This window comes from Mustela nivalis (genome assembly GCF_964662115.1).
Source record: "Mustela nivalis genome assembly, chromosome: 1".
In the NCBI taxonomy this organism is placed as follows: domain Eukaryota; kingdom Metazoa; phylum Chordata; class Mammalia; order Carnivora; family Mustelidae; genus Mustela; species Mustela nivalis.
In genome coordinates this window covers 162,539,412-162,567,244 of record NC_139020.1, presented here as the reverse complement: position 1 = coordinate 162,567,244, position 27,833 = coordinate 162,539,412, and the positions used below count along the sequence as shown (strand labels likewise).

At 46.1% G+C, this 27,833-nt stretch overlaps 2 protein-coding genes across 5 annotated transcripts in view; one reads left to right on the top strand and one right to left on the bottom strand.

Annotated features, from left to right (window-relative positions):
* The first annotated feature begins 201 nt into the window (after positions 1–201).
* Positions 202–14,016, top strand: MRPS25 (mitochondrial ribosomal protein S25). Its single transcript, XM_082748284.1, has 4 exons — positions 202–485; positions 5,836–5,942; positions 12,894–12,981; positions 13,668–14,016. The coding sequence occupies exons 1-4, from the start codon at positions 352–354 to the stop codon at positions 13,858–13,860; spliced, it is 522 nt and encodes a 173-aa protein (XP_082604410.1). The 5' UTR covers positions 202–351; the 3' UTR covers positions 13,861–14,016.
* Positions 14,017–16,082: 2,066 nt separating this feature from the next.
* Positions 16,083–27,833, bottom strand: part of NR2C2 (nuclear receptor subfamily 2 group C member 2) — a 105,077-nt gene continuing 93,326 nt past the window's right edge. For all 4 annotated transcript variants that reach the window (XM_082748232.1, XM_082748233.1, XM_082748234.1 and 1 more), the window contains 3 exons: positions 26,188–26,325; positions 24,916–25,021; positions 16,083–22,692 (listed from right to left, as the gene is read on the bottom strand). In XM_082748232.1, coding sequence (XP_082604358.1) covers positions 22,518–22,692; positions 24,916–25,021; positions 26,188–26,325 — 419 coding nt within the window. In that variant the 3' untranslated portion in view covers positions 16,083–22,517. The remainder of the gene's footprint in view (positions 22,693–24,915; positions 25,022–26,187; positions 26,326–27,833) is intronic.

Below are 27,833 nucleotides of genomic sequence, written 5' to 3'. Positions count from 1 at the left end.
TGTTTGACCGACTTTAAGTCTATTTAGAAATATTTTCCCTTGCGAGGTGGGGGTGGTGACAGGCTAATTTACAGAGCGTGAAAAGCAAACGTTCCGGGAGGATGTTCCAAACAGAAGATGTACAAGCAGGATCTCCGTCCCAAATCCTTAGTCAACGCTAGCCGGGACTACAAGTTCCAAGCCGCTTCGCGGCGCGTGCGCGCTGCCCGCCGGGAGGCGTCTCCTGTGCGTCTGCGCGGGAAGTGGAAACCACCGAGGAGGTGAAGCGGCGTGGGATTTGTCAGGCAGGCAGCGTCCGCTGCTTTGGGTCTCTCTTCACCGCTAAGCCCGCGGCCCGACCCCTTCGCCGCCATGCCCATGAAGGGCCGCTTCCCGATTCGCCGCACCCTCCAGTACCTGAGCCAAGGGGACGTGGTGTTCAAGGACTCAGTGAAGGTCATGACGGTGAACTACAACACGCACGGGGAGCTGGGCGAGGGTGCCAGGTCAGTCTGAGCCCTTCGAGGCCGTCCCCGGGCCGCGCGGACGTACCCTGCTCACTGTTAAGATGTGCTAGTAACGCTGAGACCTGGAGTGCTCTGGGTGCTACTTAATTCCGGGGCTGGCCTCCTGAGCTGGGTGCCATTGGCCCCATTTTACAGACGAGGAGACTGAGGAGCAAGCCGCTTGCTCCAGGTTTCACAGCGAGAAGAGGAGAGCAGAGTCACGCTGTGCCAGCTGCAGTAGTGCCTGAGGTCGGAGAGCGGAGAACAAGGGCCCCCCACACCTCCCTCTACCTCCCCGGTGGAAGACTAGGCTAACTCGGGGAGGCCGGAGCCTCCTTAACTACCTGTGCCTGGCAGGCGAGTGGTGGGAAGCAGCTGCGCATGTTCTGCTCTGAGGGGAGCCAGGCCCACAGGCTACAGACCTGTTTAGGTCCCAAGTCTAACAAGTGCTGGCTTTGGGCGAGTTGGTCCTTCTCATTGTCCCAAACTGGCATGATCCCTATGTCCAGAGGCGCTATGGGGATGTACTGAAAGAAGTAACAGCTGCTAGCACTTACCGAGCTGTGTGGTTCTGAATGTTTGTCCTGCATTGTCTCATTTGATGTTTACAAAAGCCCCATGGTTATTTCCTATTCTAAGGATGAAGAAACGAACAGAGATGTTAGGTAACTTGCTTGTCCAAGGTACCACGCTGGCTAGTGAGTGGTTGTGAGTGGTAGCTCTGAAGGGGCTTCTCAGCTGCAGGACTGATTCCCCTGTAACTGATTATGTCAGCTGTGTAGCCACCCCCCCCCCCCCCACCCCAACTCCTTGAGGTGGTTTTTCAGCCTGGAGCAGAGTGAGAACTCCTTAAATGGAAGCTTAGAAAAGTTTGAATTGAACCCTGAGGCAGCAGCAGTAATGTGGGCTTTTCAGGTATTAAGTATAAATTACTGGGTGCCTACTGAATGCTTGGCCCCATGCTGTGAGCTGTGAATTCAACAGTGCCTGCCTAAGAAGAAAGTCTTGTCCTTCAGAAGCTTTGGGACTGGGTATATGGGGTGGATCAAAATGGGACAGGGAAAGTCCTCCCTATATGGTATGGTCCCCCATGGTGAGGGGCCTTTGCTGCACAGCTCTTCAGGATAGCCGGAAGCTACCTCCTCGCCAGCTGTTGTCCACAGGTGAAGCCAAAAACTTGTACCTGCTTGCATGGAATCAGGTGGGTTGATGGCTTCTGGAAGACCTGGTTCTAGGGTTGAATGGGCATCCATATACGCCTTCATAACTCACTGCGTATCCCATCCTCCCACACTAGGAGTCAGCAGAGGTGGGGCAGTACCAGGGACCCACTCAGATTGGGAAAACGTGCCGCCATAAGGGGCCATTCACTGCTTGGCTAGGGCTTAGCCATGGGCCCCATGGAAAATTTCTGACTTGTCAAGAAGCCAGAAATTCAGATTTTTATATAGATCTCTGGTTTTTTTTTTTTTTTTTTTTTTTAAAGATTTTTTATTTATTTATCAGAGAGAGAGGGGGAGAGAGCGAGCACAGGCAGACAGAATGGCAGGCAGAGGCAGAGGGAGAAGCAGGCTCCCCGCTGAGCAAGGAGCCCGATGTGGGACTCGATCCCAGGACGCTGGGATCATGACCTGAGCCGAAGGCAGCTGCTTAACCAACTGAGCCACCCAGGCGTCCCTAGATCTCTGGTTTTTAAAATGATCGGTTGATCATTTTAATAAGCCTGCAGGCCTTATACTTGGCAGCTCAAGTATTTTAAAATGCTGTAGGTAAATAAGAGCCCAGCAGCCATTTTGTGCTTCATTGTTCCAAATGGTAAAGCCTTGTCTGTCCCACGTGTGTATGCCCTTGTGGATTTTGTGCCTTTTTGTTTGAGTCTGCCTGACTTGCCCTTTCCAGCCCCACCGGCCTTTGCTTGTTCATGTACCCTTAGTATGTCAGCTCTCCCTTCCTGGATCACCTCCATTTCAAGTACACCACAAGCCCAGGCCAGACATAGTCTTGGGTGTCTGCTAGGTGTGTGGGGAGCTGCCTTAGTGTCTGAGGGCTGGGTCCCTGCTCACCTCTGCCAGATGTTCTTGCCTTTTGGGTGTAGTAAGGATCCCACCTAGATCCTGAGGCCCAGATGCTGGGCCTCAGGATCTAGATGAATTTGATAATTTGATAGTGACCGAAGAGGGCCTGAAGTCCAGCCACACACAGCCCTCTTCTTTCATTTACTGGTTTTGTGACTTAGGGCAGTTTACTTAACTTTTCTGACCTGTTTGCTTGGTTATAAAACTAAGGGTTTTTGTGAGGATTCAAGTATTAAAATGCCCAAGGTGTCTGGCATGTACAGCAGGTGCTCAAGTAAAGGTTACCTGCCAGGGTCGCCTGGGTAGTTCAGTGGGTGCTGGGATCGAGCCCTTCATCAGGCTCCCTGCTCAGCGGGGAGCCTGCTTTCCCCTCTCTGCCTGCCTCTCTGCCTACTTGTGATCTCTGTCAAATAAATAAATAAAACCTTATAAATAAATAAATGTTACCGGCCATTATCAACTTTGTTTCCATGTTTCATGAACCATTTACAACTTCCTCTCGAGGGGTACCTGGGCGGCTCATTTGGTTAACTGTCCGACTGCTGATTTTGGCTCAGGTCATGAGATGAAGGCCCATGTGGGCTTCATGATCAGCGGGGAGTCTCCTCGAGATTCTCTGTCCCTCTACCCCTCCTGACTGTGTGCTCTCTCTCTCTCAAGTAAATAAATGAATCTTTAAAAACAAAACACAAACAAAAATTCCTGTCAAGTTTTTGTCCTAGTAGTTCTAGGTGTGACCAGTTCTGGCATGAGTATGGCCTGGTTTCTTTGTATGATGTTGAGATCCTCTGCTGTGGGGTGGGAATTGAGCGGAGGTGTCATAAGCTCAGGAAGGTAAATTCAGCTTTGGAGCTTCCAGCCTTGTGGGCTGTCGTGATGCAAGGCATATAGTAGGACCTTACCTCCATTGCTTCCTCTAGAGGCAGCAAATTTTACAACTCTAACCATTTCATTAGCGTTTCCCTTCCATAGTTAAATACCCTACCAAATACTTGGAGAGCTGTTTCTTCCTAGTTTCAGGCTTTGTCTGTTGTCTTGCCACCACGGAAGATGAGAGTTTAGCTCTTTCCCTACCATGGCCATTCCCCGGCCCAACACATGCATATTACTCCGCTCTTCATCCTCCCAGCATAGTCATTTCAGAATTTTGGCTAGAACAATATTCGATGTTTAAGTTAATACAACTTTGTGAACACTATACACAGTTGGACCAATTAGAGTACTATGATTATTTTTTCCCTTTTGTTTTTGCAAAGCTTTTTGTTTTTCTTGAAGTTAATCATTGTCTTTGCTTTTGCTTTGTTTTGCTTGCAGACTTGCCCTGGTTATGGAAGTCTCCCCAAGTAAATGGTCACACAGTTGCTTTCTGTTGATTGTATCAATTCATCTTCTTAGAACTGAATTACAAGTTTCACTATGGGGTGGTTGCCCTGCATGGCCAGCATCTTGGCATAAACACTGAGGCACAGAGCAGTAACTTGTCCTGGCTCAGACAGCTGAGAAGTGGTAAAGCTGGGCGACTGTGTTTCTGTTCCATCTGTCATCTGATGTGTAGGAGAGGATGACAGCAGGGAGCAGAGGGCACATTTAAATTAAGATCATTTGGGGAGCCTTTAATTAAGGGACTATCTACAAAGGTATGGGCAAGCATGGGGATAAGGAACCGTGCAGGACCTCAGGTCTGGGCTTGCAGAAGTGAAGGGGAGAGAGCTGCCTAATAGGAGCCTGAGACTCCAGCAGACATGTGTCGGGAAGAATACTTTGACTCTGCCCTCTCCTTTCAATCTTGTTAGCACTCATCAAACCGAACATAGTCAGAGGTCAAGGAAGCCCACCTCATAGTGCACGTAGGTTAGCACTGAGGATGGAGAGGAGGTGGAGAGGGATCCAGAGGTGTGGTTGTGTCCTAATTAGTCCTCTGTCAAAGGATGTCTTTGCATTAAGTGTAAAAAGGTCTAAAAGCAGTGAAATCACTAAGTCAAGATCTATGCTTTCTATATTCTGCTAGTTCCAAATTGACCTCCGAAGAGGTTAAACCAATTCTTAAGGAATTTCCTGATCTTTATAACTTCTTTTTGTTTTTCAATCTTTAGCAATCTAACAGGTAGAAAAGAATCCTATTTTAACTTACACGACTATTGGGAAGGTATTGAGAATCTCTTCATGAGATGATAGGCTATTTGGGTTTCTGCCTATTTGTGGCTTTCTTGGTTGAATGGTAAAACTTAATTTAAAAAAAAAATATTTTGTTTATTTCTTTGACACACAGAGATCACAAGTAGGCAGAGAGGCAGGCAGAGAGAAAGGGGGAAGCAGGCTCCCTGCTGAACAGAGAGCCTGGTGTAGGGCTCGATCCCAGGACCCTGAGACCATTCCTGAGCTGAAGGCAGAGGCTTTAACCCACTGAGCCACCCAGGCACCCCAGAACTTAATATATTTTTTAAAGATTTTACTTATTTATTTGAGAGAGAGAGAGAGAGAGTGTGTGTGTGTGCATTGGACTGAGTGCTCGGGGGCAGAAGGGGAGGGAGAGAATCCCAAGCAGACTCTGTGCTGAGGTGGAGCCCAATGTGGGGCTCGATCCCATGACCCTGAGATCATGATGTGAGCTGAAATCACGAGTTGGACAATTAACCGATTGAGCCACCCAGATGCCCCTGGATGTAAATTTTAATGATGTGTAAAACTTTATCAAAGGAATTAGCCTTTTTGTCTTATGTTACATTTTTCTTCTGGCTTGGCAAATGTTGATTTTGTTTCTGGTTAATTTTGCCATATAAGTTTTAAGGTGGCCCTATTTTATCTGTGTTTTAAACTTAAGTTTAAAGGTCTCCCTGCTCTTAGATTGCAAAAGTATTCTCCATGTTTGCTTTCATTTATTTTTAAATTATAGTACAATTTACATGAAGTATACAGCTTGATGAATTTCTGCTTAGGAGTGAAAATACCCCTGTCTAAACAGCAACCAAGACCTGAGACCTTTCATACTTTTATGTTTACATTTATTTTTTTGCTCAGTGAGTTTTAAGTTAGTGTACAGTGTGAGGCAGGGATACCGATGTTTTTTCCCTCAAATGACAAGCCACAAGTCCTGACACCCACTGTTAGGAGAATATACTAATCAATTCCTGATGGGTGCTTTTCTCAGCCTTTCGTGGGCCAGGGTACCCTGAGAATTGGAGGAACGTTTTGCCCTATCGCCCTCAAAACATACACAGGTGCACAGTATTTCAAGTTAACTCTGTTTCACAGGTGTCATTTTTTCCCTTTCGCAGGAAGTTTGTGTTTTTCAACATACCTCAGATCCAGTACAAAAATCCTTGGGTCCAGATCATGATGTTTAAGAACATGACGCCATCCCCCTTCCTGAGGTTCTATCTGGGTGAGTGTGGCCTGGCCTCTGCTGAGGCTGGGGCCATCTTTCCTCCCGTCCCTTCCTCCCACCATAGCGCTTGTGGGAGCTGAGATCCGAGCTCTTGCAAACGTCCCTTACTTCCATCACTGGCTTTGGACCGTGGCACACAGTGGCCTCTGAGGTCTGGAGTCTTGCCCTGTTTCTCTAGCCCCATCTCCTATTGCCCCCACGTCTTTCTACGTGCCTCACAGTGTAGGGCTGGTTTTTCCAAATAACCTTGCCACACTTTGGCAACGTTTCGCTTTGCTGCCTTTGCTCTTGCTGGTCCCTCCGCTGGAAATCCCCTTGCTGTTTGCTTATTGATTGGTTTTTAAAATCTTTCTGAGACTCCACTTGGGCACCACTTTTTCCAGGAAGCCCTCCCTGTCTCCTTCCATTGGCCCTTCTCTGTCTCCCCCAGCTGTCCACTCAGTGCTGGCCGTGTCCTCTTGAGCAGTGCCTGTATCTGCGTGTCCTCTCCAGAGCACACACTGGCACGATGCTCTCCTTCCACCAGCACAGGGCAGATTTTTGTTCGGTTCTGTTGGGCTCAGTGCCTGGAGGTCAGACCGGATGTTTGGCCCTGCTCTCGACTCAGTCACTGTGACCCTGAGCCAGTTATGTTCCCGTTGCTTTGTTTCTCAGGGGAAGGGCCAACATCTGCCTTACGTGGTTACAAGAACCAATTCAAGTGTAGTTTGGGAATCGCTTCAGGAAGCAGAATGATGCTGTTGTTAAATGTATTCGGCACGTATGTATGGAGTGGCCTCTGGGCCCAAGCCAGTGTCTGGGGTGACAGGAGCCGTGGAGATGAAGGTCTCTGCCCTCTGTAGGGATGATATCCTAGCTGGAGGAGACAGAAGGGACAAGAAGCTTACCCAGGCAGGATGCCAGGGCGTAAGTGCTGTGAAGGAAACCTGGAGTGAGGCCAGGGGGATGAAGAGGATGGTGGTGTGGTAGCAGTTTTGCGTAGGTATTTTGTGTTTGCGTTTTACACAATTTTATTGAGGTACAGTTTGCCTGTGATGAAACACACGTGTCTTCTGTGCATAAATTGATGAATTCTGACGATTGTTAAGTAGCTGTGTTCCTACTTCCCAAGTGATGATATAGGGCATCTCTGTTACTCCAGAAAGTCTGCCCATGTGGCTTTCCAGAGAGTTCCCCCCTTCTGCCAGAGGCAGCCACTGTTCGGACTTCTCTTTAGATCTCTTTTGTTCTGAACTTCCTGTGAATAGTTTCGTGGTATATATTCTGTGGCATCTGGCCTTTACTCCTCCGGTTTTTGAGACTCATCTGTTACATGTATAAGTAGGTGATTCATTTTTAGTGCCAAGAGGTGTAGGAAGAGACCAGTTTATTTGCCCATTCCCCCGTTGCTGACACTGGGGTTTTTGGTCGATGCCAAGGCAGAGTTAGAAGTGGATTTATTGGCAACGAGGGGAGGGAAGGGCAGGGCAAGTCTTCGGATGGCAGAGCAGGTCGGACATCTCTCGGAGAGGGAGGAGGAGGGAATTCTGGAGGGAGGCGCCTCATGGTGGCGCAGGCCTGAGCCAGGCTGGGCCACCCCCTGCAGGATGTTCCCACTCCGTGCTGGGCCTAAACGTCCAGGCCCCAGACCTCAGGACTGTGGGCTGGCTGCTCCCCCCAGTAAGGCCTCTGTGGCTGTCGAAGGCCACTTCTGGCTTCTGGCTCCTCAGAGATGGCGTGCTTCATCATCTTCCTGCACAAGCTGTCCTGTGGACCTAGGGACTCTTCCCCTCGGGGCAGGGCTATGGGGCCCTTGGTTCTGTATGTAACGTTCTTAGACACTGCTGAGCGGCTGCTCCAACGAAGCGTGTCTCGCCCTGCTGTCAGCAGGGCCTGGGAGCCCTGGTGGCTCCCCTTCCTTGCCCACGGTTACCTGTGTGTCCCCTGCAGCTGCGTAACAAATTACCACAGACTTGGTGGCTTACAGTGACACACATTTCTTCCATTTCTGTAGAGGGCCGACATGGACAAAAATCAAGGTGTCAGCAGAGCCTTCCTTTGTGGAGGCTCAGGGACAAATTCATTCACATGGCTTTTCTAGCTCCTAGAGGCCACCCCCATTCTTTAGCTTGTGGCCCCTTCTTCCATCTTCAAGGACAGCAACATGGCCTGTCTGGCCGGCCTTCCATAGTCATGCGCCCCTTGCTTGGACTAATACCAGGATCGGTTCTCCATGGGATTCATTTAGGCCGTAATCTGGGAGGATGTCCAGGAGAATGGGCCCAAACGTCAGGCCTTAACTTGTCTCATGTCTGCATGGCTCCTTTTGCCACTAAGGTGACCTCATCACACATTCTGGAGGGATAGGACAGGGACCTATTTTAGGGTCATTCTCTTTACCATGTTAATTATTTTTTTTAAAGAGCATGAGCAGGGTCGGGGTTGGGGGGCAGGCGGAGGCACAGAGAGAATCTTAAGCAGGTTCCGTGCCCAGCATGGAGCCTGACACAGGGCTTGATCTCATGACCCTGAGATCATGACCTGAGCTGAAACTAAGAGTCCCATGCTTAACTGATATTTTAAATTTTAAACAAATATTTAAAATTTTAGGCTTTCATTGTTCATCAAAGTTTTAATTTACATTTTCTCGTAGAAAATGTAAGGCATAGAGTAAGGCATAGAGTCCCAGCAAATGCTACAACCCAGGTGAAACTTGAAAACATCAGCCAGGTGAGAGAAGGCAGACACAGAACTCTGGCTTGTCAGGTTTTTTTGTGTGTGTGTGTGTGTGTGTGTGTGTGTGTGTGTTTTGTTTTTATTTTTTTAATGGTTCCTGCTTTTTGTGTCCAGGAGTCTGCATCTACTCCGGGGGTGGAGGGGGGGAAGCAAAGATTTTCTTCTCTGTTTCCTTTAGAAGTTTTATAGTTGTAGGTTTCATATTTGGGTCTCTGCTAGAAGCTGAGTTCTTCTTTTTTTTTTTTTTTAAAGATTTTATTTATTTATTTGACAGAGAGAGATGACAAGCAGGCAGAGAGGCAGACAGAGAGAGAGGAGGAAGCAGGCTCCCTGCTGAGCAGAGAGCCTGATTTGGGGCTCAATCCCAGGACCCTGGGATCATGACCTGAGCCGAAGACAGTGGCTTAACCCACTGAGCCACCCAGGCATCCCTAGAAGCTGAGTTCTTTGTGGATTAAGTGTACTAGGGACTGAGGCTTGTTTTTGGTTTTAGGTTTGGGATACTCAAGTGTTCTAGCACCATGTGGTGAATGACCCTTCCTTTCCCTAGTTTAGTTTCCTTGGCATTTTTATCAAAACTCAGTCGACTGTGAATGGGTAAGCAAAACTTGATATAGCCCCATTCAGTGGAATATTACCAGCCATGAAGAGGCATAGAGTCCCAGCAAATGCTACAACCCAGGTGAAACTTGAAAACATCAGCCAGGTGAGAGAAGGCAGACACAGAATGCCACAGATAATATCATTTCATTTATATGAAATGTCTGGAATGGGCAGGTCCATAGGGATGGAAGTGGATGTCGGGTTAGAGCTGGGGTGATGGGAGTAGGAAGTGATGGCTTAATGGGTGTAGGGTTTCTGTTTGGGGTGATGAGAAAGTTCTAGAACTATATAATGGTGATTGCTGCACAGCACTGTAAAGGGAATAAAAACTACAGAGTAATACATTTTAAAATGGTTAAAATGGTAATTTTTGTTATGTGTATTTTATCATGCAGAAATATCACTTTATATTTCTGAGTTCATCCTCTCACTGATCTGTCTGTCTGTCCTTGGGCTCATATCATACTGTCTTGGTTTGTGGCTTTATAGTAGTCTTTAGGATTAGGTAGTTCTAAATTAACTTTTTTTTCCCCCCAAAATTACTTTGGCAATTTTATGTTCTTTGCATTTATATATTAAGTTTTTTTAAAAGATCTATTTAATTATTAGAGAGAGAGAGTGTGTGAGGAGGTGGGAGGGGCCAAGGGAGAGAGAATCCCAGGAAGACTCCGCTCTGAGTACAGAGCCCAGTGCAGGGCTCGATCTCAGCAACCCAGAGATCGTGACCTGAGGTAAAATCAAGAATTGGACACTTACCTGATTGTGGCACCTAGGCACCCACGTTTATATATTAACTTTTTTTTTTTTTTTTAATTTATTTCCCCCCCCCAGCCTTTTTTTTTTTTTTTAAAGATTTTATTTATTTACTTGACAGAGAGAGATCAAAAGTAGGCCGAGAGGCAGGCAGAGAGAGAGAGGAGGAAGCAGGCTCCCTGCCGAGCAGAGAGCCTGATGCAGGACTCGATCCCAGGACCCTGAGATCACGACTTGAGCCGAAGGCAGCGGCTTAACCCACTGAGCCACCCAGGCACCCTATATATTAACTTTAAAAATCTGCTTGTCAGTTTCTAGAAAAAAGCTTGCTGGGATTTTTTAATTTTTTATTTTTAGTAGATGTGGGGTTTGAACTCAGGACCCTGCAATCGAGGGTCACGTGCTCTCCTGACTGAGCTAGCCAGGCACCCTGCTTGCTGGGATTTTGATTGGAGTTACATTATAGATCATTTTGAGGAGAAACAGGCATTTTAACAATGTTGCATATGTTTTGTGACTACTGTGTAAAGTATTTAAAAAACAATTCATTTTCCAGTTGTTTGGTTACAGTTTTACAGAAGTCCAGCTAATTTTTGTGTGTGGGCCTTGTATTTTGCAGCCCTGTTAATAAAGTCACTTATTTCTAGTAGGTTTTATTTTCTAAATTCCTTAGGATTTTCAGTATACACAGTCATTCCATCTGCAAATATAGTTCTGTTTCCTTTCCAGTCTTTTTCTTTCTTTTTTCTGTGTATTCCCTGGCTAAAGTGGCTGTAATATTTTGCATTTCTACTGGTAGTAAAGTTCCAGTTACTCTGCATTTTTTTGTTTTTAAAGATTTTATTTTTATTTATTTGACAGAGAGAGAGATATCACAAGTAGGCAGAGAGAGGTGGAAGCAGGGTCCCCGCTGAGCAGAGCACCTGATGTGGGACTTGATCCCAGGACCCTGAGATCATGACCTGAACCGAAGGCAGAGGTTTAACCCACTGAGCCACCCAGGTGCCCCATTACTCTGTATTCTTACTGGCATTTGCATTACCCATTTAAAAAATTTTGAGCCACTCCAATATTTCCCTGTGTGTGTGTGTGTGTGTTTTAAAGAGAGGTTATTTATTTATTTATTTCACAGACAGAGATCCCAAGTAGGCAGAGAGGCAGGCAGAGAGAGAGGAAGGGAAGCAGGCTCTTTGCTGAGCAGAGAGCCCAATGTGGGGCTCGATCCCAGGACTCTGGGATCGTGACCTGAGCCAAAGGCAGAGGCTTTAACCCACTAACCCACTAAGCCACCCAAGTGCCCCCTCCCTGTGGTTTTAATTTGTGTGTTCTTAATGACTAATGATGGATGAAGAGTATCTTTTTATGTGCTAATTATTAACTTAATTTTTGTTATTAAATATTTTGTATTTTTAGTTGGATCGTCTTAAGGAGTTATGAGAGTTCTTTATATAGTTGGGGTGCAGGTCCTTTATCAGGTGTATGCATTACATTTTTTCCTAGTCCAAGCTTTTAGTATTTTTTTTTTTTTAAGCTTGTTTATTTTTAAGTCCTCTCTACACCCAATGTGGGGCCCAAAAGCACAACCCTGAGATCAAGAGTCGCATGTTTTACTGACTGAGCCAACCAGGTGACCCAGCTTTTAATATCTTTTTTTTTTTTTTTTTTTAAAGATTTTTATTTATTTATTTGACAGACAGAGATCACAAGCAGGCAGAGAGGCCGGCAGAGAGAGAGAGAGAGAGAGGGAAGCAGGCTTCCTGCGGAGCAGGGAGCCCCATGCGGGGCTCGATCCCAGGACCCTGAGATCATGACCCGAGCCAAAGGCAGCAGCCCAAACCACTGAGCCACCCAGGCGCCCCAGCTTTTAATATCTTTTGAAACACAAGTTTTACTTGAACTTTGATGAATTTTAATTTATCAAATTACTTCCTTAATGGACCATGTTTTTGATGTCATACCTAAATATCTTTGTGTAGACGGCTATGAAGACTTCCTGTGTTCTCTTCTAAAAGTTTTATTGAAGTTTTAACTCATACATTTAAGTCTCTAATCCATTTTCAGGTTTTTTTTTTTTTTTTAAATGCTGTGAAGTAAAGGTATAAATCAATTCATTCCCTCGTTGAATTGTATTGGCATCTTTGCCGACAGTTGGCCAAAATACTCAGTTTTGTTCTGTTGCTCTGTAGTATGTTCTTAGGCTAATACCAACACTGTCTTGTTGCTGTAGCTTATAAGAAATCTGAAATTGAAACATAAATATCCTCGTATCTTCTTATTTTTCAAAATTAGTTCTGCCTACTTTGGGTCCTTTGCATGAATCTGAGACTTGACTTAACCAGTTTCTACAAAACTACCTGCTAGGATTTTTATACAGATTGCACTGAATCCATGGCCTAGTTTGGGAAGAATTGTCATCTTAATGATACTGACTCTTCTATCGTGAACATGGAAATGGAAAATTGCTTTCCATTAAAATAAATGCTTTATGGGGCGCCTGGGTGGCTCAGTTGGTTAAGTGTCTGCCTTCAGCTCAGGTTATCATCTCAGTCCTGGGATCGAGCCCTGTGTCAGGCTCCCTGCTCAACGGGGAGTCTGTGTCTCCCTCTCCCTCTGCCCATGCCTGCTTATGCATGTGCGTGCTCTCTCTCTCTCAAATAAGTAAAAGTAAGTAAATTGTGTGCTTTTACACATACCTCAGATTTGCTTATGTTTAAAGAAATATGGTGGAAAGGGTAGCATTATGGGTTAGAGAGACAAACATATTTATCTTGTGAAAATGCTTCACCACTAAAAGCAAACCGGTCATCATGACTTGAGGCTGAGGAGTGTGCTGCCTAGTCCTTAGCATTTTTTGTCCCCTGTTCTTCCCATTTCCAGATTCTGGGGAGCAGGTACTTGTGGATGTGGAGACCAAGAGCAATAAGGAGATCATGGAGCACATCAAAAAAATCTTGGGGAAGAACAAGTAAGTTGCTGGGGCTGACCTGAAGGGGAGCAAATGTCTCATCACGGAATGAGAGAGGAAAATGGGCGTCAGGAGGGCACACACCAGCCAGAGTGCACCGGCTGCAGAGGCCATTCCATCGGACTTTGCTGCTCCCTACATCCCCAGCTGTGTGGCTGTAAGTCACGGAGCCTGTTGGAGCTCAACCTCCCTGCCTTGGGTCTTGGGTCAGAGACCTTCCTATGTCCTCGGCTCCATGGGAAGCTGAGGTGCTGTGGAGACACCTGCCTGGGTGGTTGCAGCCACCTGTTCTTTGGTATCTCTCCTTGGAGCTGGTGGGTGTCTAAGCCCGGTATGTGTTAGGATTTGTCCTTTTTCTTTACACGGATGCAAAGAGGATAGGGAGGGAAGCCAAGGAAGTACGTTTTGGAGGAAGCACACAGAGGCCTTTGCAGGCCCTTTCCTCCTGACCTTGTGCTGACTCCGAGCTGGAGCTGCCTCTAGGCCGGAGGGAGGCTGACCACTGTTGTGTGGGCCCAGTGACTTGGGAGGCCCGGGGGGAGGGGTGATAGACCTTGGGGTTGAGAGGCACGGGAGAGCCAGGTCTCTCTGGCCGCTGATGGGGTGCACTTGGCCAAGAAGTCCCACGTTACCTAGAGGCTCAGAGCGCTGTTCCACACCTAGTTGCTGTCTGTGCTCTTTGGCAGGGAAACCCTGGAGGAGGAGGAGCAGGAGAAAAAGCAGCTTTCTCATCCAGCCCACTTTGGGCCCCGGAAGTACTGCCTGCGGGAGTGTATCTGCGAGGTGGAAGGGCAAGTCCCCTGCCCAGGCCTGGTACCGTTACCCAAGGAGCTGACAGGGAAGTACAAAGCAATGCTGAAGGCCAGCACCCAGGACTGAGGCCCCAGGCCACACCCAGGGAAGCCTCTGGTTCTGTCCCTGGAGGGACTCTGAAAAAACTCTTTGCCGTAAGATGCCTGTGTGAAAGGACATGGGAGGGTCGGGGGGAGTATCTCCGCTCTATCAGGTCAATAAAAGGCTTCCTGGTTTCCAGCACAGTGGTGTGTGTTTGGTCCGATGAGCACGGGAGAAAGGCCGCGTGGGGATGGGGAAGGTCTAAGGCCACAGCCCGCTGACATCACTGTGTTGGTCCTACTGCCCCTTCCTGGTTCCTGTTGGCTTTGATTCTTCTTCTAGGCCCTGCTCAGGAGAGTCAGGAGCTGCTGGGGTTGGATCTGGTAGGATCTGGCTGGAGCTAGGTGGTTCGCAGTGTAAGTCCCTTCCACTCAGGCTCTTTGGGCTTTTTCAGAAATCCCAGGGCGAGCCTTGCATCAGCGCTCACCTTTTAAACTGAAGCCAACCCACTTTCCTCCCAAGAGGCCTGGCTGCCAGTGGCATAGGAGGCCCCGTGACAGGCACAGATGAGACCAGATGCCGCCTCTCCCCAGACCTGGGGCCCACTCACAGGTAGGTTTGCAGACCATGAGGGGGTAAAGGCGAAGGGGCTGGCTGGTTGAGACTTTGGGGCCCTGCTCTGAGGGCTGGGTTGGAAGCTGCCTCCGTCTGCGCTCCTGCTCACTCAGGCCTTTGTAAGGTTTGGAAGAGGGTAAGGGTTTATGGAGCGTCCGCCTAGTTCTTTCCTCACAGGACATGGATGCTATGGTCACTGAGTGACGCTGGCTTCAGCCCTCAGGCAACACCAGAGCCCTCAGGGATTGGTTACCTTAAGGTTTAGCAGGTCCTAAGTGAAGGACCAGCTGGCCCGGGGAGCCATGGAGGTGGACATGGGGACTCTGCCTTGCGGGGGGCAGGGGGGTGGTCAGGAGGTAGATGGCCATGGGAAATGATGTGGAACCAGAGTGTTTTATATAAATGTTGGGGGTCAGCCCAGTGGGAGGGGTTTGGCTTCTTTTACATTTGATGCTCAGGTTGTGGTTTACTGTCACTTTGCATCAGACTGGCATTCAGGGGCTTGGCCAGTGGGCGCACGTGTGCATTTGCCGTGCGTTCTGGGATGACTGCAGGCTCACCAGGATTCTGTCTAATCACAGGTCTGCACCACAGGGCACCCGGCCCACCTTTTCCACTGTGGAGGATGAGCAGAGACAGAAATCTGTCCTTCACTGTAATCGTTCTGTCTTGTTTCTAATGACCGCGCCTAGCCAACCACAGCTGTGGTCTCAGCTGCTAGGGCTTTTCAGAAAGAGTCTGTTCACTTTGGTCTGCACAGCAAGTGAGCCAGCATTAGGGGAGTACTCCTTCCACCCAAAGCCCACAGGGGCCCAGAAAGGTTGCTGACCTGGAAACAAGATCCTCTTCAGAGAGAAGGGTCTAGTGCCTGATGGGACGTGCCACCCTTCTCTTTACAGAGACTTGAAATAAGCACGACCAGGGGGCACGGTTATCTCTTTAAACCTTGTCTTTTATTAACGTCTCAGTTTAGTAATGGTAAAAGATGAAAGATGGGTTTAAAATTTATAAGAATGGGAGAAAAAAAGTCTACTCTGAGGAATTGGTATCTGTTTCTTTGCAGAAACGATGTTCACGTGGTTTTAGACCTTGTTCTTCTGAAGTGACTGGTTTCGAGACAACTGGCAGGGCCTTTTAAAGCTATCTGGCTGCGTGGTGGGTTCTGCCAAGAATCTGACTTTGGACCTCAGAATCCTCACTAGTAAAGTGAGAGGTCACGTGACACACTGGGCAAGTTCTTTCCAACTTCTACAACTGGAAGAAAATGCTTTTATTCTGGATAGCTCTTACCCTTATAGGATGCAGTGCTGGTGTGAGGCCTGGCTTTGGAGCATCTGTGCTGATAGCCGGTGTCGTCGGGCAGCCCAGGGTGTTCTGCTCTGGAACCGGCTGCCTGGGTTTTCGACCTCCACACCAAGGGCCTCTCCACTGGAAATGGCCACACCCTTTCTCCTAAAGGTGTTTACAAGTCCAGTGGGCCAGCACATGGACTCTGAGAGGTAAGGCCCTTCCGGCTGAGGCTAAGGTGAGTGGAAAGCCGTGGCGCTCTGACCACAGGGGGCTTCCCCAACCACCTACTTGGGTGAGAGTGTGGTGCCCCTGGGGATCAGGCGTTACTGCTTTTACTGTTAGAAGAAATGAGAAGATGCACATTTAGTCTTTAATCCACTTTTTTAATAGTATAAACCTTATTTAGGTAGTAGTATTAAGCCACAACAATAATGCCACATTGAAACAGCATTTAATAAAATGCATAAAGCTAATTCATGCACTGCAATACTCTATATACAAACACAACAATGCAAATTCTTCTTCAAGACTGAAGACACTGATTAGATATAAAATTCAGTTTAAAAAGAACATGCTATTTTTTAAATGCCATCACATAAACAAAGCTGATTTCAAGCTACAGCTTTCAACAGGTTTTAAACCTGGAATTAAAATGTAATGGCATAAACAGTATTTTCTATATTGTGAAGGGCAGAAGTTACAGAAACGGTCCCAAGAAATCTAACACCCGAATTTTCCTTTAACAGATGTCTTTTAAAAGGGCGGTAATGCAGTTATATTTTAACAGAGAGGTCCAAACTACAGGTAAAAACTATGGTTTTTACTATGAAAAAATGTGCAGCTTTTCAGTTATAAAACTAGTTGAACACTGGTTTACAAGAGAATGGGGAGAACAGAGACTGTAGAAAAATATTCCAGCACTTGGGTTGTATGTGGCGGCAGCATCTGAGTCCAGGGATGCTCTGGTCGTTAAAATGGTGAGTGAGTATATGATCCTAAGACAAGCCATTTGTAACCCAAAAGTCTTAGTACTTCCAAATGTTATCCAAATATGAAGCTTATCAGTCTGTCAGTTGATAAATGTTGCCGAACATTTTTTCCCAATATTTACAGCATTTGTTTCTATGCTGCATGTATAAATAGTGAGACACCAGATTATCGGCTTCAGAACTGAAAGCCTAGCAGGGCTTTAAAAGTATCTCAGGAATTCCCCACCCCCAAGATACTCTTCTTAAGTTCAGAGTTTAATTTTTCTTAGATTGCTGTTAAAATATACCCTCCCCAAATGAAAATGTTTATTCTGAAGATTCATTTAGAGACTGTCAAGCTTCCTCTTATATTTTAACTGGAAAGCCACCTTCCATAGCGTGATTGTCACAACAGGCAAGGGCAGGGGCAAGGGTCAAATAAGCAGTGTTGGATGAGGCCAGTGAAGCAGCAGGAGCTTTTTGTTTGTTTTTAACATCCAATAGAGGGGAAGCTGAAGGCTAAATGACCCACGGTCTCACAAAAGGCACTGAGTACTATGGTCTCAATGAAGTGTTTACAAACTATTTCAGTAGCTTATTTAAAAAAACAAACAACAAACCATCACCACCAACAACAAAAAACAGAAAACCTGTGGATTATGTGTTTTTGCAGTTCCCTGGGGACTCCCTTCAGCGGGCCAGCTTGCAGCCCTTGGCCAGGCAGGCCCCATGTCCCAGGTCTGTAAGCAGCTCTGCTGGGCTGGGCCCTGGCTCCCGAGTGCTGTGTCTCAGTTTAAAGCCCAGTTGGCGGGGGAAATTTAATCAGAATAGGCCTAGCATCTGTAGCTTTAAGGGTACAAATAGCCATATTAAAATGCCATTTTATCTGAGAATTTTAAATTATAGAAAGGATTTATGTCAGTGGATTTTATTCACATGCTACAGTTAGAGAAGTGATTTAAAATTTGTGACTTCTATGCCGTAAGTTAGTTATCTTATTCATGCTTATTTTAAAAGACTATTTGGTAGATTTTTTTCAACTGGCATTAGAGATGGGAATCTGTTGAGTCACAGGGCAGTGCCCGCTGATGGCTAAGTCCAGAGCAAGCACAGACCTGGGAAGCAGACCCTAGCACATGGACCGTTCTGAATCTGTGACCATGAGGCTGATCTCTGGACCACATAACAGAGTGAGTACCTGGGAAAGCCGACAGCTCCAGCCGCCAAGTTCCTTCTAGTCAGGCCATAAACAGGCATGTGGCAGCCAGGTCAAAGATTCCCCACCTAGTTTTCTTGACTTTAGGATAAATGGTTTTCTAGCTTCCTGGCCACTGTGTGAATCTAGAGAATATATAATACATAGCAATGTCCTTCTGTCAGGACCTTTTGTCTGGAACTTTCCCTGGTATAGGATGGAGATTCTGTCTTCATGGCCTTTCCCAGCCAGGCTCACCCAAAGGAAAATGGAGTTAAAATATCAGCAAATCCATCCTGCTGAGGGACCTTGGAACACCCACATCAATGTACTTTAGCAACTCTATCATAGACTCTCTTTAAAACATAAGGGAACTTTGGATACATGGCTACATGTCTGTATACATAATATACATCTATGTACACATACACACACTATATACACTGTACATATATAGAAGATATAAACACATGTACATTCATTCAGTCATACAAGCCTATAAATCTGTACACGCACAATGCCGCTGAAGGGACCCCAGGGCTGGACACGCATAAGTGTGTGCCGGCAGGAGTCACACGTGAGGATGTCCAGAACCCTGTGTACAAAAGACCCAAACCCAGTCTGTCTCAAGGAGGGCTTGGCTTTACAAATTTACATCAAAGTTAAGACATTTCAAAGAGCCGTACAATCTAGACTGGAAGGGGGACAAAGGAAGCATATGGGCATCTGCCCGGCCTGCTCCAACCTTTCTAGGATATCAAGGGCACTAACCACCTCCCCCCGCCACACCAATGCTGGGATGAAAGTGAAGGTAAGAAGATGACTTTTCGTGGCCTAGATTAAGAGAAGAGTTGAAATGTCATCTACAGCCCCACTGTACATGTAGTGGGGCTGTAGTGGGTTGCTGTAGCCCCTTTCTACCAGCAAGTGGGTGACAAGCTTCTGGACTCTGATCTGATCAGGTCCTGAAAGTAGGATCCATAGCCAAGGGCTGGCTGAGGACAGGCAGAGGCAGGCTGGGGAACAAAACTGCTCTATTGGAAATTCCCCCAAAGGATTAGGATGTGTTCCCCCCCCCCCCAAAATAAAAGCATTAGGTATAGCCCTTCTGATTCTTAGCTCCCTGCCGTGGCTGTCCCTGACACAGGCAGAAAGCGCTGAGTGAGTCTGTGCTGTGGCTGCAACCATGTCCTCTAGCCAGCATGTGGCCACCGCCTCAGGGAGCCCAGGAGTAGGTCCGTCCGTCGCTCTCACCGTGGCTGGTGGGCAACTGCCTCAGAGCAGAGTTCACATTTAATACTGACAAGCTAGAAGACAGTCCCTCTTGAGGGCATTTACATAACCTCTTACAACAAGTGACTACACCTGTAATTAAATATAAAAACCCAAACCCTAAAGAACCCCAATCACAGCCTCATGGCAAAAGTTAGATAATAAATAATGGTTACCCCCAACAGACACACAAACAAACTGCAAATCAGAAGGGTGGAATAACTTGGAAAGTATCATTTGTTTGGGGAATCTGGACTTATTTCTAAGTCTCTTCCTGTCCTGTTTTATGATTCTATGTAATGACCTCCACAGTTTCAACATATAACTGTCTAGCATTTATCTGAGATACCACTGGAAAAGGGCCCATTTCATCAAGAAGCACTGATGTGTGCTGCCACCTCCTTTCACTAGTGGACCCCTCCTCAAAAGGGAGGAAGGGTCAGGCCAGCAGAAGGGACATGTGGGCAGGCTGTGTGCTGAAGAATCTGTTGTTGGCTTATTTCACTCAGAGACTCTCAGTAGAGGGCTGGCCTTCCTAACTAAATCTAGACTCACAGACTATAAACGAGGGGTAAAGCCTTGTGAAAGCTGAACCTCAGTATTTGCTAGGGATTCCTTTAAATTAAGTCTGGACTTTGGGCTTCTCTTAACCAATCTGACAAGATGGGACGGACCTGCTATCAAAAAGTGTGAAATGATTTGGGGCAGCAAGAAATCAGCTTGTGTGAACATGATCTTCAGGGAAAGGCTACTTCAAAGTAAGGCCAAGAGGATCTGGGAAACTAATGAGTGTTCAAGGCCAAAACGGTCCACTACAATCCGCCACCATCAGCGAAGGGACTCAAGAGGCAGGACCAGGTCAGAATCAACAACCCTCTAAGCCAAACTGATTTTTCTCCAGGGCTGCCCTGCCAGGGTCCAGCACTCACTCACCCACATGGTTCAGTTTTTCTGCAGGTTGTCACCTCTAGTCCAAAATCCTTCAGCAGTGGTATGGTCGGGACCTCAATCGAGGTCTTGGTTAAGCTGTCCCAGTATCTGATGGCAACCTGAGTCTATAAGCTGAATGGACATAGGACTCCTAGGGCCACCCCCAGGAAGAAGGGGTGGGCCTTTTCCCCAACACCGAGAGTCAGATCTGGGGATGTGATATAGCATGTAATCCCAGAGAACTCCTGTGTGATCAACAGACACGCTTACATTAAAAAATGAAAAGAACAGAAAAGAGGCAACTTGCTTGTAAGATACATAAACACAGTTGAAAATAGCCTCTGCTAAAATCCTTCCTGAGCAGAAACGAAACAGACCTGCCCTAACTGCACTGTCCTGGCTAGTTGTTTTTTGTTTTTTTCTTTTTTCCTTAATTTTGAAATTTAAATCAAATTTAGAAAACCAAAAATTTAAGCTGACAAAATTAAAATTCTTTCCATCATTTTATAATGGGCACCCTTACTGTTTACAAAATTTGCTTCCAAGACAAGAACTACAAATAATACACTTAAAAACAAATAGGAATTTAGAAGTTGGAGATACTGTCCCCACTTAATTCCCACTAGACTTTCACAAAGTGCTGCTAACACTTCAGCATAGAGCATTCTGTTTGTCTTAAGGCAGTGCCCGGCCAGGCACCCACACAGCACATGAGGCCCCACCTCGGTGGCCTGAGCCAGGCCGAGAGTGCCTGAGAGGCAGGGGGAAGTGCACTGGGATCTTTCTGGATACCATGTGATCAAAAGATCTGGGAAACGCAAATTTCACTTTCACTGTTTCCTTAATCTGGGCTATACAGAAAGGAAATGAAGAATACCTGACCGGGTCTTGGACATGGCACTTTTCCCAAGCAGGAAATGCCCGCTGCTCGCATCCATGGGAATTTATGGGTCTCTTCTCTAGAGAGAACTCCTTATAACTGCATTCTGTTCTTGTAAACGATGGTTGCTATAACTTAAGAGAAAAAAGGTAACTTTGGGAGTTAAGGGTTTTTTTCTGTTGTGTTTTTGTTGTTTTGTTTTTTAAGAGCAGGTAGCTTGCTTCTGCATCCATCACCTAAAATGCTCCAGGGTTTTTTGCTGGCACACACCTGGGGGAATCAAAGTGCATGGTGTACCAGTACCATTCAGAGAACTGCCAACAGAAGTGCTGAGTCTGGAGACACTCTGGAAAACCCTGATAATTAAGGTCAACCGAGAAACCTTCCATTCAGCTGCACCACCACCACCCTGGCCAGGCAGCAAAATCCTGCACCGCCCCCCACCCCCTGGCCCTGAATCCCCTCACAGCATCGAGTGAGCTGCAGGAATACAGCCCTTCTCAAGGAGACGTCTGGAATGGAAACCCTGTGAGAAGGGAGCCTTTGTACTCCTCCGTCTGAACAACGGGCAACTGCCCCAGACTGCAATCAGGAATTACTGTTGGGTTCAAAATGCCCACCTTGCACTTTTTGGTCAGAAGGCTCTGTCTGCCGTGAGTGGTGGAGGTGATGTGGGGATGTTCTCAGTTGCTGCACGAGCTGGCAGTTAATGTCTGGCTATAATCTAATTCTGAGAACCAGTCATGAGAAGGAGCCCCGGGTTTGGAGGAGCCTGCAAATGCCCGTCACAGACCAGAACCAGAGGTCAGGGAAGCTGACAAGCGTCATCAACTCAAAAGCTGAGGAAGCTTCCAGTTCGGGTCACCACCAACTGTGCCTCCACACTCCCACTTACTGCACGATACAGATGAGCCACATTTTCATTAATTCATTGGAATTTAGTTCAACACCACCAATGTGTGCATACAATTAGGAATGATGCCATCTCTTCTTAAACATAAATGATTGTCTCCTGTACCCTAGTGCGTTTTCACAGAAATTATTAGCATTTCGGCAAAAGACATATACAGTTTTCCATTTGTCCTGCCCAGGGGCAAGATGTTGCTAACATTACGCATTGATAAGAAGTGCTTAGAAAGTGCTAATATTATTACCCTGGTAATTAGTAGCTATTAATTCCAAGGACATTTTTAATATATATACACACATACTGTTCTCTTAGGTTCTTTTAGTTTTGTTTAATACTAGTCTCTGACATTATAAAACTCTGTTTTTTGCCCTTTGAGAATTTCTAAATACAAATTGGGTTAAAAGATTGTTCCAAAATCTGCTTCATCAAAAGGCATTAAAACATTTCTTATGGCAGGAAAGGATCCTACTAGTCTTTTAGTTGCTTTTGTCGTCTGTGATTAACAGATAAGAAGAAACCAGGTAGGAAATGGCTAACATACTGGAAATATTTGCACATACCAAAATACCATTACTTTATTTTCTCGGTCTCTGAGCAGTCCTGGAAGGATCCTTTTGCTTCTCGGCAGGCGTGTGGTGCTCACTATAGGCTGGCTCCGGTGATCTGGCCGTTATACTCTGCTGTCTCCATCTTGAGGATGTAGGGGATTATGCTGTCTATTGACACATTGCCAATGAGACCGGTAAAAAAAAGTTCTTCTGTTATGTTGGAGCTCATCAGCCTGAGTGCTGGCAGGCGAACAAGAATCCGGGCCAATCTGTAAAAGGGAGGGTCCTTAGAGAAAGGGGATTCTTTGCCCTTCAGACTTCTCCCTGGACAGGCTCCTGGGACCCTGTCTGCACTGCTTGGAATGAAACCAAACAAATCGAGCTTTGATTTACCCCTTGTATTTAAAATTTCAACAGTTCCTCTTACAGGAATTTATCATGAGAGGAAAAAAAAACTAGGTACAAAGATGTCTGTACAAATGTGTTCCTCATTTTAAACAATTCTCCCCTCTCCCACCAAGAATGAAAAATTTGAAAATCAATAAAAGGATAGGTTAAAATAAAGTGCGGTGTGTCTCTATGTAAAAGATCACTATAGACCCACTAAAAAGTATAAAGAAGATGTGTATCACTGGTAAGGAAAGAAGTCCATGATGTACAGGTTGAATAAAAACAGACTGGGAAGCAGCAAGCACAGTGCAGTCTCACTGTGCAGGTTTGTGTGACATGCATACAAAAGTATTCGGAAGGATGTTCACTAAAATGTGAATGGTTGGCCTCTGGGTATGGGGACTTGGGAGTGCCTTTACTTATTAAAACTTACTCTCTTCCGTATTCCCCTAATTCCCACTGTTCGTATAGCATTATAATTAAAAATAAAGCATTAGATTATCTTCAGTTTGTAAACACCCTGTGTGGTAGGGCACATGGTGACCCTGTCGTGGTGGGCCACAGACATTGTATCTGAAGCATGTGACTGTGTTCCACAGCCACTGCCTTAAACATAATTCCATGACCCAGACACACCTTTTGCCAAAGCAGGATCCATTTTCTCCTCGAATCACTCACCATGACTCGTAATTTCAGCCTTGGAACACAGGGGATTGGGACTGCCAGGTAACGCACCCACACCTAGTTCATACATCCAGCCAGGTATGTGGGCAAGCTGTCGCCTGAGAAGCCATGGGCCTACTCCCACACCATGCCCATGGTCAGAAGATCATGGAAATGCCCCTCTGGGGGCTGCTGGCAGGGCCACAGCACACGAGAGTCATCATGACAACAGCAGCTCTCTAGCCTTTGAAAGTAGGTGTTTCTAAAAAAAAAAATCTAGTCAGGGACCCAGGGATGGAGGAGGTGGCCAGCCAAGTGAGTTGGGACCAAAAATGAGAGAAGGGAGGCTTTCTCACAGGGCTCAAAGTTCCCAAAAAAAGGCTCTAGGATGGTTGACATCTGTTTCTGCATTCATTATTTTTCTTTTTTCCATCTTTATGCCTCTTCTCGTACTATTTGCTCCTCCTGAAATACCCTTCCATTCTTCCCCACTGTTTACATCTCTGCTGAGAGGGCCAGCCACAGGCCCTCCTAGTCACACCACAGAAATGGTCTTCCTAGGGCCTGGGGCATTTTCATTCCACGGGGTACCTCTGGACTAAGGTCAGTGAAGGCAACACCAATGAAGAAGGTGAGGCCATGAACTTCCTGGTCAGTTCTGATCAAGGGTTTACTTTGAAGGAACAGGGCTGCCAAGGAAATACTAGTTTGCCTGATGTGAGCTCAGTAACTCATGTAGCTTCTAGTGGGTTGGAAGTGGTCATGATCAAAGAGCTCCTCCACTCCTTGGCTGAAAAGCCTGCTAGGCCTTCTACTTTAATTGAGAATAACTTCCCTGTTGAGATTTGGACGAGAAAGGCTCATGTGTGTGTATGTATACATACATATATATGTGTATATGTATACATATATTTGTTGCCCAACCATTACAAATATTACAAATTGACTTTTTGCCCAAATAAAGGGACTTAAGAAAATCAATTACCTGAGGGCAAAATTACTATTTTCTATAGCCCACTCACTCATCTGTAGAGTCAGGTTTGGCTTCTGTCAATGCAAACTCTTCTGTGAAGGATGCTGGCTCTACCTCTTCAGCAGATGCAGGCCAGGGGGTGGGGAGGCTCTTCCAGGCAAGGGGGTCCCTGTCAGCCCCCAAGGAAATCACACAGGAATGGCTCCAACCCCTCATCGTGTTCCGGAAGAGCAGCCCAAGGTCTTGCCCACTGTTTACCAGCAACACTGGAATGGCCTAGGATTCCTGACCCTCCCACCTAGCACTTTCCAGAGTTACCACCCATGAAATGCAGGAATTAAAATGTGATCAAAAGGAGGCTCTCCCAGCCTGCGGGGGTGGGAAGGCTGCCAATTTATATTTGCGGCTAGACTGCAGTTGTGCTCCTTTCTGCCCCACAGCGAGATCGTGTATCTGTGTGCCTCACCGGTAAGTATCTTCCGAGTAGGTTTTCTGAACATAGTCCTGCAATTCCATCTGTGCCTTTTCTTGGAATTTTTCAATCTGGCTTGTGCTGGTCAAACCTGGGTGATCTGAAAAAAAGAAAAGTGCCCCCAGATTGCCCCATGTATTTGAAAAGTCTCACTTGGCAGACTTCTTAGTACTTATTTTTAGTTAAACCTTTGACAAATTTCTCAAGTACAATATAGACTGAACCCTGAAGGGGGTCTGGTTTGGCTATTACTGCTAAAACACTGGCTTTTGCTCTGTACTTGGCCAGGCCTCAAAGTTCCAAGGAGGGGGCTGGGCTCCTCAGTGGTCACACCAGCCTCAGCAGCCCCACCTGGCTTGCTTCTGGACACCTGGCTTCCTACCACTTGAGAAAACAGAGTTTTAGAACTATCACCCAAGATTACAAATGATCCTTTACCTCCTACATATTTAATCACAGAATTTCTCCCATTCACGAGTGGATGGCTAGGGAGGAAGGGAGGGTTAAGCTGTGTCCAAACCCTGCTATTAAGGACAGCAGTCAGGACAAGAGCCAGCCTTAGTGACCTCTGGAGGTTTAGCGAGAACAGATGAGAGGGGGCAGTGAGGCCAGCTGGACAGTCCTGCCTCTTCTTCAGGTGCTAACCTACAGGACAGCTGAACTTGGGCACTTTGAGTCTCTACTGGAGGACATACGCTAACAGCCTGAAAACTGGCAAAAAGGAAAGCAAAAGAAGTAAAAACAAAACAAAAAAAGGACACTGAGGGGGTGCCTGGGTGGCTCAGATGGCTGGGCATCTGCCTTTGGCTTAGGTCCTGGGATTGAGACTCATATCGGGTTCCCTGCCCAGCAGAGAGCCTGCTTCCCTCTCCCCCTCTGCCTCTCTCCTCCGTCTAAAATGAAAAAAGAATAAAGAAAAGAAAAAAAAAAAGGACACCGGATAATCCCTTTTATTCTGTGCTTAAGACTGGTAAGACTGGAGTAGCATACTCTATTTGGTATGCCAAAGTCTTATTTGGCCAATGGTTTAAATTAGGATACAGAATAAATCTATTTAACATATGAAGTCACCAGACACCATGGCATATGTTTTTGGGACTATAAAGGCAACAATTTAAAAGAATGTATGTGTTTATGTTGGCTAGCAAAGCACAGCTATTAGGAGAATATTTGGTCACAATCTGGCTGACGACTTGACAACAGGTTCATGTTCAGAAATACCAGTAGACAGGTGGAAAACTTGTGAGTCCCCGCCACATATCTTACCAGGACTAAAGAGAACTATAGCTTTAAGGTATGCATACTCATAGCCATCTATATCCAGCTTCGCCATACTGTTACAGAACTCCTGAAGCTTCCAGATGTGCTCCATGACTTGCTTTATCCGGTCTCCAGAAAGTTTATCTAGAAATGAACATCACAAAACCCCCTGAGAAAGGCTAGTAAGAACAATAACATTAGCTTCTTTGAGGAGCCACAGATTGAAAGAGAAAATTATTTTCCTTTTTAATGGAAAACCAGTTACCTTAAGATGGTTAAGAGCCTCATTTTCCAGGTGAAGGTGAAGTGACAACAGGTATACCCAAATGCCACTCTGCCATATATTCTTTCTCAGCAACAAACCCCTAGACCATCGATTCTCCCTGGCCCTACCTTTGGCAGAGCCTGTAGGTACAAAATGATAATCCCCCCACCTTTAAAAAAAAGATTTTATTTATTTATTTATTTGACACACACACAGAGAGAGAGAGAGAGAGAGAGAGATCACAAGTAGGCAGAGAGGCAGGCAGAGAGAGATAATCCCTTTTATTCTGTGCTTAAGACTGGTAAATCGATTCTTAGCATTGTCAGGCTAAGACAATGCCTATGCAGGCATTTAATAAAGATTTATGGACCTGATCATTAAACGCTGACATTTTTTAAGCTGTGGAAACAATTTTATATGTTATGTGTTTTAATCTTCCTGACAACATTTCCTGAAGATACTGGTATTATCACATGCAATTAAAAGATAAAGGATAATCCAGGATCTATAAAGAACTTCTCAAACTCAACACACACAAAACAGATAATCATGTCAAAAAATGGGCAGAAGACATGAACAGACACTTCTCCAATGAAGACATACAAATAGCTATCAGACACATGAAAAAATGTTCATCATCACTAGCCATCAGGGAGATTCAAATTAAAACCACATTGAGATACCACCTTACACCAGTTAGAATGGCCAAAATTAACAAGACAGAAAACGACGTCTGCTGGAGAGGATGTGGAGAAAGGGGAACCCTTTTACACTGTTGGTGGGAATGCAAGTTGGTGCAGCCACTTTGGAGAACAGTGTGGAGATTCCTTAAGAAATTAAAAATAGAACTTCCCTATGACCCTGCAATTGCACTCCTGGGTATTTACCCCAAAGATACAGATGTAGTGAAAAGAAGGGCCATCTGTATCCCAATGTTTATAGCAGCAATGGCCACGATCGCTAAACTGTGGAAAGAACCAAAATGCCCTTCAACGGATGAATGGATCAGGAAGATGTGGTCCATATACACTATGGAGTATTATGCCTCCATCAGAAAGGATGAATACCCAACTTTTGTATCAACATGGACGGGCGTGGAGAGATTATGCTGGGTGAAATAAGTCAAGCAGAGAGTCAAATATATGGTTTCACTTATTTGTGGAGCATAACAAATAACATGGAGGACATAGGGAGATAGAGAGGAGAAGGGAGTTGGGGAAAATTGGAAGAGGAGATGAACCATGGACTATGGACTCTGAAAACAATCTGAGAGTTTTGAAGGGGCGGGGGGTGGGAGGTTGGGGGAGCCAGGTGGTAGGTATTATGGAGGGCACATATGGCATGGAGCACTAGGGTGTGGCATAAACAATGAATTCTGTTATGCTGG